Genomic DNA, 13,372 nt, shown 5'->3' on the forward strand with positions numbered 1-13,372 from the left:
GTTTCTCTGCATCCTATACTCAACACTGAAAAGGAACAGATACTGAAGAACCTCTTAACTGGATACAGCAAGTTTATACACTTAGAAATTTATAGTAATGATCCCTGTATGCACATGTAATTACCTTGGGTTTTTTCCTACCACAAATATATAAAAGTGGCAAATTCAAACTGTAGCAGCCATTTTCCCCGGGGCTTTTATATTTCTCCTCAAGAAATTTATAGTTCTGGGAGTTCATGAAATATTCTTTACTGCCCTCAGCTTCTTCTTACATGTGATCTGAAGTATAGTGCCAGAGCTCAGTTCCTGCAAGCCATTTGCTAGTTATGCATACCACATAGAGAAGCTGAAATACTGAAATGTCAGTTTTATAGAAGGACTTCACTCTTACTAAATGAAATTCCTCTAAGCTCTTTTTTTCTGATTTTGTGCATGTTACAAGTTAAAAACTAAGCAGCTATGCATTGCACAAGTATTAAATTCATTACTTTACAAAAATTATTATAATGAATGAAAGATTATGCTAGTTCCCTAGGAAACCATCAGATTCCTGTACCCTTCTTCCTTTAAATTATTCTAAAGCATAAATAGAATTCATTGACTGATACTTCTGGTAAGTACTAAGGTCATTTAAATGTCTAATTCTCCCCCTTTCTTCTTTTTCAAACTACAGTAGAAACTGTAATGTATACTGTGAACATACTGTATAAAGACAATCAAACACAACCATAGTTACTGTAGGAAAACATATTTATCAATGTTTCTGGTCTTACTTTGCGAATGCCTCGGCCAAGCTCCTCTCCATAGTTGGTTCCAAGAATTTCAAAGTGGACGTTAGGATTGCCTCCATTTTCTCCAAATTCCAGCTCTCCAGTCAACCCACTAACTCCACCCTAAAGCAGAGAAAAGATACTGATGTAAGATTTCAGAAAAAAGTAAAATAGTAATAATAATAAAGTATAAAAGAAAGTTCTAGTAAAACAATTTCCATCTATAAAATAAATATTATTTCAAGCATGCAATTATGAATAGGCTACTTTTTAATAAGTGCACAGCATAAATTGAAGAGCAATTGAAAGTAATCTTGAGAATCACTTAATCCAAGTTTATCCACTTCACAGACAGAATATTTAGACCCAACGAGTCAAACGATTACACAAACTGCCAGGATGTTACCCCTGAGACTAAATCCCAGGCTAGGTTTGTTGCCTTCATACCTTCTGACACACATGGATCCATCAGTCAGAAAACTAGATGCTCTCGGAAAGAATGGATCTACTCTGGAGACACATTTTGACAATATTCTTTCTCAGCACAACGCCATTCTAATGGGATCTAAAATAATTTCTTGGATTCTAAAAGCCATGGTTTATAAGCTATTAGAGGTTTATTTTTCCTCCTTCTTTAAATATCTTGTCTAAATGTAAAAAAGAAAGCTAAATTGGACTAAAATCTGTTTTTGCTCTTAACCAGTAGTGCTGGCTATTGAGATTCATTGGGAATTCCCAAGCTTCATCTCTCACTCAACAAGGCAGTGTTCATTTCCCCAATAGATGGTAATGTAGGTGAGACTTCTCTCTTTCTTGTTTACCATTCTTTTCTTGGTTTAGTTTATCATTTAGGGTTTACAAGTAAAAATCATATTCGGAATCACTTCTATACTACAGTACTTCTAACTTGGAATTTTAGCCTGATAATCACATTTATCTGAACAAGTTATCTCGGTTTGTACATCGCTTTAAGTATCACCTCTATATTGTTTGATAATTAAATATATATACAGTTCCCAACTTATGATGAGTTTTGACTTAACACTTTTTTTTTCAACTTTGCAATGGTGCAGAAGCAATTCGAATCCGATATAAACAGTACTTGGGATTTGACTTTTTATTGTTATCCCCCTGCAGTTCGATACTCTGGTGATGCTGGTCGGCAACAGTGAGCGCAGCTACGAGTCAGCAATGCAATCACAAGGGTAAACCACTGGTACTCTCCAGGGCACTTGGTTACCAGACGTTTTTTGGATATTGTGTTCTGAGCACATTAAGGTAAGTTAGAGTAAGCTATGATGGTCGGTAAATTAAATGTACTAAATTCATTTTTTACTAATAATATTTTCAACTTAGGTTTATTGGGACATAACCTCATCAATGTCACAGGGCACCTGTATTTCATTTGCCATAACCTCTAACTTAACTTCCGGTCTTTATTGGCAGGTATTATGCTATCTGCTATATCTCCTACTGCATATGTGTCTTATACCCATTGCATGATGCTAAGTTCACAATAGGCATTCAATAAAACTATTGCTTACTCATAACTTTTAGTATTTAATCTATTTCATTTTTTCAACAGTTATAACCAACAAAACTGATCTTCCATAACTATTTCCTAATAAGCAACTTCTCTTTTGTTATCCAATTTTATTAATAAAATATGTTGAATTTGATGGTTCTGTGCTCTTCTCATGTATGATTTAGTCAATACCATGGACTTGGTCTATGTTGTCAGAATCTACTAGTTGTGTAAACCTGGCTAAGTCATTTAATTTCTCTATGTCCCAATTTCAACATCTGTTAAATGGGATTATTATAAATAATAATACCAAACCCAGAAGACTATTATGAGTTTTATATTGCATATAAAAATATAGTAGAGTGTTCAATGAATTGTGGAACTTTAATTACTATCATTATCACCAGCATTATCATCTATGTGATTTTTTCATTCTCTATTTTTGAAGGCTTTCTAATTCTGCTAAAAATTGTAAGCATGATACTGATTTTTTCAACTAACATTTATTAGGGTGACAAAATTTCACTATATGCTTGAATATTCACATAGATTTGGAAAATATTTTTACAAAATTTGACTCAATTACATTTAACCAATTAGTGTTTGGGTAGAAAAGAGTTAATGCAACTGATCTAGGACCTATTCACTCCTTTTACTGTTGGAGGGTAGGGATAGGGTGAGAAAAAAATAAAGGAGGTAAATTACCTAATTCTTTCAAGTACATTATATCCTGCATGTTTGCTCATACTAATATTTCAAAGAATTCAATTTTCACTTAACATTTTAAAGATCAGGATAAGTGTAGTGGATCTTCTAATCATTAATATCTCCAAATGATAAATACTGTGGGAGTTTGACTTACAAATATAGTATATATTATTACATTTAAGTTCAAACAACTGGTATTCTGTAACATTTTATAAAGCTTATCTTGTCCTCAATCACACTTCAGTAATATCCCTAAAATGTCATAATCTTAATTTTTTGTCATAGTGGTTTATTTCTAAGAAAAAGAGGAAATATATTGTATATCACTATGATTGTTTCATTGCAAAAATGCCATACCCCTGTAATTTCTAAACTTTTGAACATTAGACTGCCTGGCACTATATTATTGTTATTCCCAGCCAATACTCATATGGCCATTCCAGGCCAATGTCTTTTTTTTTTTTTTTAAATATATTTTATTGATTTTTTACAGAGAGGAAGGGAGAGGGATAGAGAGTTAGAAACATCGATGAGAGAGAAACATCGATCAGCTGCCTCCTGCACACCCCCCACCGGGGACATGCCCACAACCAAGGTACGTGCCCTTGACCGGAATCGAACCTGGGACCCTTCAATCCGCAGGCCGATGCTCTATCCACTGAGCCAAACCAGTTTCGGCCCAGGCCAATGTCTTAATCCTTAGCTTGTATCTAGTACTGAGCATCTTAGTCCACTTACAGTATACAAGGAATGAAACCATAAATCAGGGACCTGTATTTAGTTTACTATGACCTCCACTTACCTTGTTCCCCTTATGACTTTGTAATTTATCTCCTTTATGTTATATTCTTTTTTAAAAAAACATCTTTAAATATATATTTTATTGATTTCAGAGAGAAAGGGAGAGTGAGATAGAAACATCAATGATGAGAGAGAATCATTGATTAGCTGCCTCTTACATGCCCCCTACTGGGGATCAAGCCTGCATCCAGGGTATGTGCCCTTGACTAGAATCAAAGGCCAACCCTCTATCCACTGAGCCAGCTAGAGCTTTATGTTATACTAGAGTCCTGGTGCACGACATTCATGCACTGGGGTGGGGGGTCCCTCAGCCCATCCTGCACCTTCTCCCAGTCTGAGACTCTTTGGGGGGTGTCTGCGTGCCGGCTTGGGCCCGCTCCCTGCAGTTGGACATTGCCCAAGGGATCCTTAGCACTGCCACAGAGGCAGAAGAGGCCCCTGCCAGCACTGCCGCACTTGCCAGCTGTGAGCCCGGCTTCTGGCCAAGCGGCACTCCCCCTGTGGGAGTGCACTGACCACCAGGGGGCAGCACCTGTGTTGAGTGTCTGCCCCTGGTGGTCAGTGCGTGTCATAGCAACTGGTCATTCCTCCGTTTGGTCTATTTGCATATTAGGGTTTTATTATATAGGATTCTTAATGAACTGTTACCATGTTTAACCAGTAAAACCTTCTCATGAAGGTAGAAGGGATGCTTGAGAGGTCAGTATTTCAAGCAAATAAACCCTTCAACTGAAGCCCTTTGTTATCTGACCCACACTTAAATTCTGATTTTTGATTGCTCAAGAATATTCCCATGTTCTCACCTTTTTTTTTCCATTTACCCTCATATCAGTCTTGTAAACAGAGCCTTGGCCAGGTGGCAATGAATAGTCATTGTCTTCATGCATGCACTGTTATGGTTTTTATCTCTTGATGATACAGCAGATTCTAAACAAAATAAGCTAATGGGGCATTGGTAGTATGAATAACACATACAAATGATTTCTAAATGTCCTTTAAATTGAGAGTAAAATTTGCTGCCAGAGAAAACCACTAAAATCCAAGTAAAATTGGTTTGGATTGCATCCTACCCTCTCCCCAGTGAGCATCAAATATGGAAAGCATAAGAGAAGAAAAATTAAAAGTGTAGAATCAAGGTTGGAATAATTTACCATTGGATAATCAGTTTCTGAAAAGGAAAAATTTTGTTCCTCAACAAATAGGATACATTGGAAACAAGAAGAAAAAATATTACTAAAAATTTATTTCACTCTATTTATGAGGCTGAAGAATTTTCTTCTATACTTGAATCTGCAAAGTAACACAGATTCTTTTGGTAGATCATATGGAACATCAAATATTTTATACTCATCTCATTTCCTTATACATATTCCTAGGCTCCTTGCAACCGACATGCTTGGTAACCAAGGACACCCTGTTAAATAATCATGAGCCCAGCAAGGCTGTGAACACATTGAGAGATGCCAGACTCAGTGGCATGTCCTGATACCCTCGTGTTTCATAAGTTAATTTCAGATAGAGAAATACCCACAGAAGGAAAATACTACATTTGCTACTCAGAAAATAAATATAATGGGTAGATAAATACTAAGATAAAAGATGCAAAATAACAAAAATTGAAAACAAAAAAATAATTTATGTGAAATGGTTAGTGGAATTTGAGTTGCCATATAATATTTATATATGTGTATATGTGCATATAGGTATAGATATATACACATATATTTACATATATACCTATACACTCAAATATTCATTCATAATAGAGACTGGAGGCAAGCTAAAAATGGGAGGTTACTAGCTTACTGATCATGCTATTTACATCTTAGGAAAGAAGAAATTGAGGCCCAGACAAATAGCTACTTGAGCAACCTGAAATAAAACCTTCATCATGTGCCTCATACTTTTTCCTCTAAATTATGTGAACTGAGTGTCCAACATGACATATGTATATCATGGTGGATTGCTTAAAATATATGTTGAGTTAGCTTAAATTAAATATACCATTTTACCCACTTTATGATTCAAATGCCCTTGAAGTTGGAGTGTACATTGATGAGTCCACAAGAGAAATATTTCAAAGGCAGGCTGATTTTTTAAAGACACTTGTGGCAACAAGTTTATTTGTGTACATTTTCTAAAAAGGCTAACTTATATTTCAAGTCAATACTGTTTCTGGCAAGTCAGGTTATGTTTTCCAAAATTCTCTCCTTCAGGTGTATGAATTCTAAATGGTACCTAGTGATTTATATAAAGAGCAAAGTAATAGGTTTCCATTCCTCAAGTATACAGATGTAAAAACAACAGCAAAACCCCCAACTTTCCAGAGTTATTTTTGTCCAAGTTAATCTTCTTCCCACACATTCATGTTAAATTGCCAAATCTTATTTTAATAACCTAAATATCTCTTTAAGATATCTGCTTTCATCCATCTTCATGACCCACATAATTGCCTATGCTTCCTCTGAACTGGAGCATCAGCTTCTCCAATTGGTGTTTTCTCATCCAGTCCATCTGGTCCAATAGCAGCTACAGAATGGATTCTCTACTTGGCAGCCACTGAGTAATCTGATTTTGTTTAAAATACCTCAGTGGCTTAACCTTACCCTTCAAAGTTTAAGACCTTTTAACATGGTTAAAAGAAACCTGTCGTGATATTGTGATATTTACCCTGCCTACTTCTTGTACCTAATGTGAAACCATGGCCCTCTTCTGTCTCTATTCTAGCCATCTGGTCTTATTTTATTTTTTATATATTTTTATTTATTTCAGAGAGGAAGGGAGGGAGGGAGGGAGGGAGAGAGAGAGAGAGAGAGAGAGAGAGAGAGAGAGAGAGATATCAATGATGAGAGAGAATGGTTGATCAGCTGCCTCCTGCACACCCCCATACTGGGGATGGAGCCCACAACCTGAGCATGTGCCCTGACCAGGATGGAACCGTGACCTCCAGTTCATAGGTCAACACTCAACCACGCCAGCCAGGCATTTGGTCTTATTTTAGATGTTTAAATGTGACAAGCTCCCTTTACTGTGAGCCTGCTAACATTCTAATGCCCTGCATGAAACATTCTTCCTCCCCCATTTCTAGAATGCTCCTCTCTTTCTTTCCCTCATTAATGACTACTCATTTTAAATGTTTCCACTTATCTGTCACTCTTACACCTAAAGTAGGTTCTCCAGTCACATATTTCCAGAACAGTTGGTGTTTCCCCTTTCGGAGGACTGATCACACTTGCAATTATTTTTGATATTTCTATTTTTATTCCTTATTCTGTGATCTCACAGTATACCATATGGTAGTATTCAATAAATATTTGTTGAATGAATAGATTGCCATATAAGAAGTAATTTCAATATTTTGCCATTTTAAAGAATACTCTTTCAGATATCAACATGTACCAAGATATCTTTTATTTATTTATTTATTTATTTATTTATTTATTTATTTAATTTATTGATTGATTGTGGTATTACATATTTGTCCTTATTCTCCCATTACCCCTCAACCCCCCATTCATGCCCTTACCCCCTGTTGTCTGTGTCCATTGGTTAGGTCCATATGCATGCATATAAGTCCTTTAGTTGGTCTCTCCCCCTTACCCCCACCCTCCCCTACCTTCCCTGAGGTTTGAGGTTCTGATCGATATTTCTCTGCCTCTGGATCTGTTTTTGTTCATCAGTTTATGTTGTTCATTATATTCCATAAATGAGTGAGATCATGTGATATTTATCTTTCTCTGCCTGGCTTATTTCACTTAGCGTAATGCTCTCCAGCTCCATCCATGTTGTTGCAAATGGTAAGAACTCCTTCTTTTTTACTGCAGCGTAGTATTCCATTGTGTAGATGTACCATAGTTTTTTAATCCACTCATCTGCTGATGGGCACTTAAGCTGTTTCCAAATCTTAGCTATGGTGAATTATGCTGCTATGAATATAGGGGTGCATATATCCTTTCTGATTCGTGTTTCTAGGTTCTCGGGATATATTCATAGAAGTGGGATCACTGGGTCAAATGGGAGCAAGATATCTTTTAGATATATTTAACAAAATGTTTAAATATGGGAAATTGAATTGGTATTAAGAGACTTGAGATCCTGCCACAAATGTTGTTATATTTTCCCACATTCAGCATTGAAAATAATTACTGCAAGGGATTTAACAGAAATTGATTACTTAAGCCAATGTGGATTTAAGGGTCTAGCAAATTGTTTTTTTGTGTTTTTTTTGTTTTTTGTTTTTTTATTGAAGGATCTATCAAATCTTGATTGGCTTGCTAGTGCAGAATACACAGAAAATGTCACTGGTTTTATATGTAATCACATATTTTAAATGTAATTTTTTTTTTAGTTTTGGTTTGAATCATAGAACAAAAGATATAAGCATATTCTTTCTAAAACTCAGCTCTGATTGTGTCAGACCCATGCTCAGAAATTTTTTAGTCATTCACTTACCTAGAAAATAAATTCCTTTCCTCAATTTCTTTCCAGTTCAAACTATTTTCTCCATGTACTTTGTGTACTCTAGTATTTTAACCCATCTTTCTCATTGTCCACATATTTTATTCCAGTAGATATGTCAGCTGGTGTGCCCCCACCACCTGAAGTATGTTCTTCTCTATAGCTTTACCTGTCTCAAAACTGTTAATTTTCAAATTTGTATTAAGATGCTATCAGTTCCATGTACTTTTTTTCTAATCTAATTTCTCTGTTTGGGATCAGGTTCCCCAGGAAACAGCTCTGAAATGGAGATTTGTGTGCAGGAGGGTTACCTGTAGTCCTCCTAGAAAAGTATCTGCAGGAGAGTGAGAAAAGAGGGGTTGGACAGAGGGAGAGGGGAAAATGCAATGCAAACACAGCAGCAGCTCAGGTGATCCCATGGGCCAGTCTCTAGTTACCTTACAATAACTTTTTGCAGTGATCACAAATGGAGGCAAGGGGCTCTGATCTTTCCGGCTCTGCAATGACCAGTCCCTGGGTGCATGCTTTTCTGGAAAGGAAGTGGAGAGCTCCCTTCTTCCCTGGACAGGACAGTTCCTGAACAGGGGGCGGGGGTAGGGGGTAAGGGTGGGGGGGTGAGGCTTGGCTCGGCTGTGTGCTGTCCTGAGCAAGAGTGCCTCAGCCATGAAGCAGGGCCCTGAGCGTGTGCACACTGCACCATGGCCTTTTCTAAGATTCCACAGAATCATGTTTTTAGCACATTTGGGGCCTTTGTTGTCTCTCCTTAGAGTATTGCTTTTTGTGTACTTAGCCAATACTAGGCTCTAAATTCCTTTTCAGGTAATTACATACAAGAATTTGAATAATATGTTCCACAGGCTAGGAATTTGATAAATATGTGCTAAAAGAGTGATGAATGCATGAATGAACAAAGCATACTCTTGGAAACCATTTCAATATTAACAGTAAGAAAAAATAGAAAATGATTGTCATATAATCATAGAACAAATCTACAAATAAAGATAAGCTGCTCGTGTTGCATGGGTGTAATGCCATTCCACAATCTGTAAGAAAGATGGCTGATCTGCACAGATGAAGCTGATTTTGAAATGCCCCAGGGAAGTGGTTTTCAAATTGTGGCTTTGAAAACAAATTATGGTGGTAATAATGGAGATCCCCTCCTTCTTTCTTCCAGAGAAGTTCACCTTTTATTTGTTTTACTTATTTAATTTCAAAGATTTAAATGCTTATTGTAGGGTATGCAACATCATCAAATTTAAATTATATATGAAAACTCCTTACTAAAATGCATATTACAATTAAATGCAGCTTCTCACAATTAATAAACCAAAACATGCATATATGTGCAAGTAAACTTCTTTCCACAAAAGCTTTTCAAAATGTAGTCAGCCTTTGAAATAGTCCTCTTGCTGCCTCATCAATGTACACTCCAACTTCAGCGCATTTGAAAAGGCCATGTTAAAACAAAGACATTGTTTATATAATATTAACACTGGTGTCTATGCCCCTGATTTGTTGGTGTATGTGTGTGTTTTCTTTAACCAAATGAGTTTGACAGTAGTGACGTGTTTACTTCTGCCATGAACAATAAAAAGGGTAAATGGTATGGTACACAGAACACAAAATTGGAAGCCAGAAAACTTGGCATTTAAAACAAATGTACTGTATAACCAGCCCTTAACAAGTCATTTAAGTTTTCTGAGTCTCAGTTTTCTCTGCCTTATAAGTGGGGAAAATAAGTAAGATTAACTGTATTTTATCTTGTTACTCTAAAATTGTATAGGCTGCTAATAAGCAAAAAAACTATAAAATACAGTAAAACAAAAATAGAATACATTCTTTATAGAATTTTTTTTAAAATAGCTTTTCAAATAATACCCTTAGTATACTTAATAACAAAACATCTGTGGCATTTTTGTTAAACTAAAATTGTACATGTTTCAAAGTGGAAGCTAAAGCACTTAGTCAAGAAAAGTTTTTATTTGCTTTCAAACTATAAGAGAAAGTTTATTTAGAAAATCACAGAGGTAGAAGCAAATGGCTTACTAATGTAGAATCCACAGAAAATGTCACTGCTTTTATATGTAAGCTCATATTGTGAGTGTATTATTTTCTTACACTCAAGAAATGGGCTCAAAAAACAAGTTATAGAGGCAACAAATAAATTAAATTTTCTCTATCATTCATTTAGGAAAAGCTTTTACATATTAGGATAAAGTGGCAAAGTTAACCTAGAAACTAATAATTTCCAGTCACTCATTTCTAATCTTATGGTAGGCATGCAAACAAGCTTCTTGAAGGAATTATATTTGAGTGCTCTGGCAGGGCTTATCTCATATTACAAACCCCAAGCACATGGGTGATTGCCATTAGGAAGTCTAACACGAAAAACATGGCCACATTGCCATCTTCAAAAGAGACTGACATCCTGCTATCTGTATGTACATGCAGATTATAAATCCTGATGCCCTCCCCCCCACAAAAGGGCACTTTAAGAAAATTATCTCTATTGTATAAGTTGTTAACTAGCACAGTATTTTTATTTTAAATGGGGGGAGGGGTGAAATACTTCACTAAGAAACTTGAACCCAGTTTAGAAATTTGTATGGAGCCAAATATTGATTTTAAGAATTTTTTCTATTGGTGGCAATGGCAGGAGCTGATTGGCCCGAATGTTGCACTTACATGGAAGCAGTGCAATGCCAGGTGTAGATGAACAGAACACAGCACTAAGCTTCAGAGCTTCAGAGCAATGGAACCGTTTTTCGGTCACTGTCAAAAAGCCATCATCAGCCAGGGCACGCACTGCTTCCTCAAACGTAGCTTTGGCAATTGCTATGCCAGGTTGTCCTCAGGTATCTTTCACATTGGGAGTATTTCAGAGCTCTTGTTTTACCTTTAGATAAAATACGTTGTTTCAATGTCTCAGCTAAGTCTCCTTTCCATCTAGGAGAGAAACTAAACACTCATTCCTGTGGTCAGAATAGACAAGCCAGCTCAGGGGTCAGTAGCAGACAGACTCTGAGAGAGCTTCTCAGAGGTGCTTCCGCTTTGAAAATCACCCTTTAGCGTGGGCTTCTGCAAAGGCGATTAATAATTCCAGCTCTCAAGTAAATGCAGGCACCGTTTCTCAGCTACTACTGAGGATGTGTACATAAGCTTCCATGAGAGCTGCTGGCTTCCTGGCTCAGCCAAGGTATGGCCGTGCTGTGTGTGTAAGTCATGCAGTCCCTCAGCACTGCCATGTCCATGAATGCCTCCTCCACCTGCTCCTTGCCTTCGTAATACAGTCACAAGGCAGTGAGCCAGGTGCCTGCCACAAGCTTCAAACTGACGGTCCAGTATGAGGAAGATCAAATAAAAACTTATTTAAAATAACATGTAAGGTAGCTGAATATTTTCTTTTTTTGTTTGTTTTATTTTATTTCTAATTTTCAATTGCAGTTGACATTCAATGTTATATTAATTTCAGGTATACAGCAGAGTGGTTAGACATTTCTGTAACTTAGGAAGTGATCCCCCAAATAAATCTTGCTTGCACCTGACACCATATATAGTTATTACAATACTAGAGGCCCGATGCATGAAATTCGTGCAAGGGTGAGGTTCCTAGGCCTGGCCAGCTATCAGGGCTAATCTGTGGGGCGACAGGTGGGGCAACCAGGGCCCCCCCCCCCACCAACTGGTACCCACCTTGGCTGGCCTGAGGCCTGCGGGCTGGGGGCAGCTCCTGTATTGAGCATCTGCCCCCTGGTGGTCAGTGCATGCCATAGTGACCGGTTGTTCTGCCATTCAGTTGCTTTGCATATTAGGCTTTTATTATATAGGCTTATTCCCTATGTTGTACTTTACATCCCCATGACTTCTGCAACTGCCAACTTGTACTTCTTAATCCCTCACCTCATTCATCCAGTCCCACAAACCCATTCACATCTGGCAATCATCAGTTTGTTCCCTGTATCTATGAATTCATTTCTATTTTGTTCGTTCATTTATTTTCTTTTTTATATTTCACATGTACATGAAATCATGTTTTTTGTCTTTCTCTGTCTGACTTATTTCACTTAGCATAATACTCTCTAAGTTCACCCATGTTGTTGCAAATGATAAGGTTTTACTTTCTTATGGCCGAGTAATACTCCATTGTATGTATGTATCACCTCTCATTTATTCATTCGCCTTTTGATTGGGACATTTAATTTATTTACTTTTAAAGTAAGTATTGAGTAAGTAGTTACTGCCATTTTATTATTTTCTGATTGTTTTTGTAGCTGTTTTCTGTTTCTTTCTTATTCTCTTGCTCTCTTCTGTTGTATGTTGTATTTCTATAGTGTTGTGTTTGGATTCCTTTCTCTTTATTTCTTGAATGAATTTCCCTTTCTCAAATTTTTTGTGTGTGCTCCATATATACCAAACTGTGTGTATAGCAGTCTATTTTAAGTTTATAGTTGCTTAAGTTTGAATACATTCTAAAATCATTACTGCATTGCCATTTTTACTCACTGCCTCCACATTTATATATTTTTGTCATTTTTTTTTTTACTTTCTTTGTGTGTGTATCCCTCGACTTATTGTAATTACAAATGATCTTCATATTCTTGCCTTTTAACCATTGTACTAACTTTAGTGTTTGTTGATCCACTGTTTTATTGTTTGCCACTGTCAGTGAGAATTTTTTCTGATATTTTATTAGTTTTCTTCTTAGAGAAGTCCTTTTAACACTTCTTGTACTACTAGCTTGGTGGTAATGAACTCCTTCAATTTTCTTTTGTCTGCAAAGCTCTTTATCTTTTCTTTGAATGTAAATGATAGCTTTGCTGGGTAGAGTAATTTTGGTTGTAGGTCTTTGCGCTTTATCACTTTAAATATTTTATGCCAATCTCTTCTGGCCTGAAATGTTTCTTGTGAGAAATCAGCTGACAGTCTTACTGAGAGCTCCACTGCAGGTAACTAGGGGTTTTTCTCTTGCTGCTTTTAGGATTCTCTCTTTTAGCTTTTTTATTATGATGTGTCTCAATGTGGGCATCTTTGGGTTCATATTGTTTGGGACTGCCTGCACTTCCTGTATTTGTATTTATTCCTTTCACCAGGTTAGGGAAGTTTTCAGTCA

The 13,372-nt window shown here is 36.6% G+C and overlaps 1 protein-coding gene across 4 annotated transcripts in view; it reads right to left on the reverse strand.

The window, feature by feature from the left end:
* Positions 1-13,372, reverse strand: part of GRID2 (glutamate ionotropic receptor delta type subunit 2) — a 1,502,079-nt gene that overhangs the window by 621,347 nt on the left and 867,360 nt on the right. For all 4 annotated transcript variants that reach the window (XM_080647673.1, XM_080647670.1, XM_080647671.1 and 1 more), the window contains one exon: positions 774-893. In XM_080647673.1, the coding sequence (XP_080503799.1) occupies positions 774-893 (120 nt within the window). The remainder of the gene's footprint in view (positions 1-773; positions 894-13,372) is intronic.

This window comes from Plecotus auritus (genome assembly GCF_963455305.1).
Source record: "Plecotus auritus genome assembly, chromosome: 1".
NCBI classification, from domain to species: domain Eukaryota; kingdom Metazoa; phylum Chordata; class Mammalia; order Chiroptera; family Vespertilionidae; genus Plecotus; species Plecotus auritus.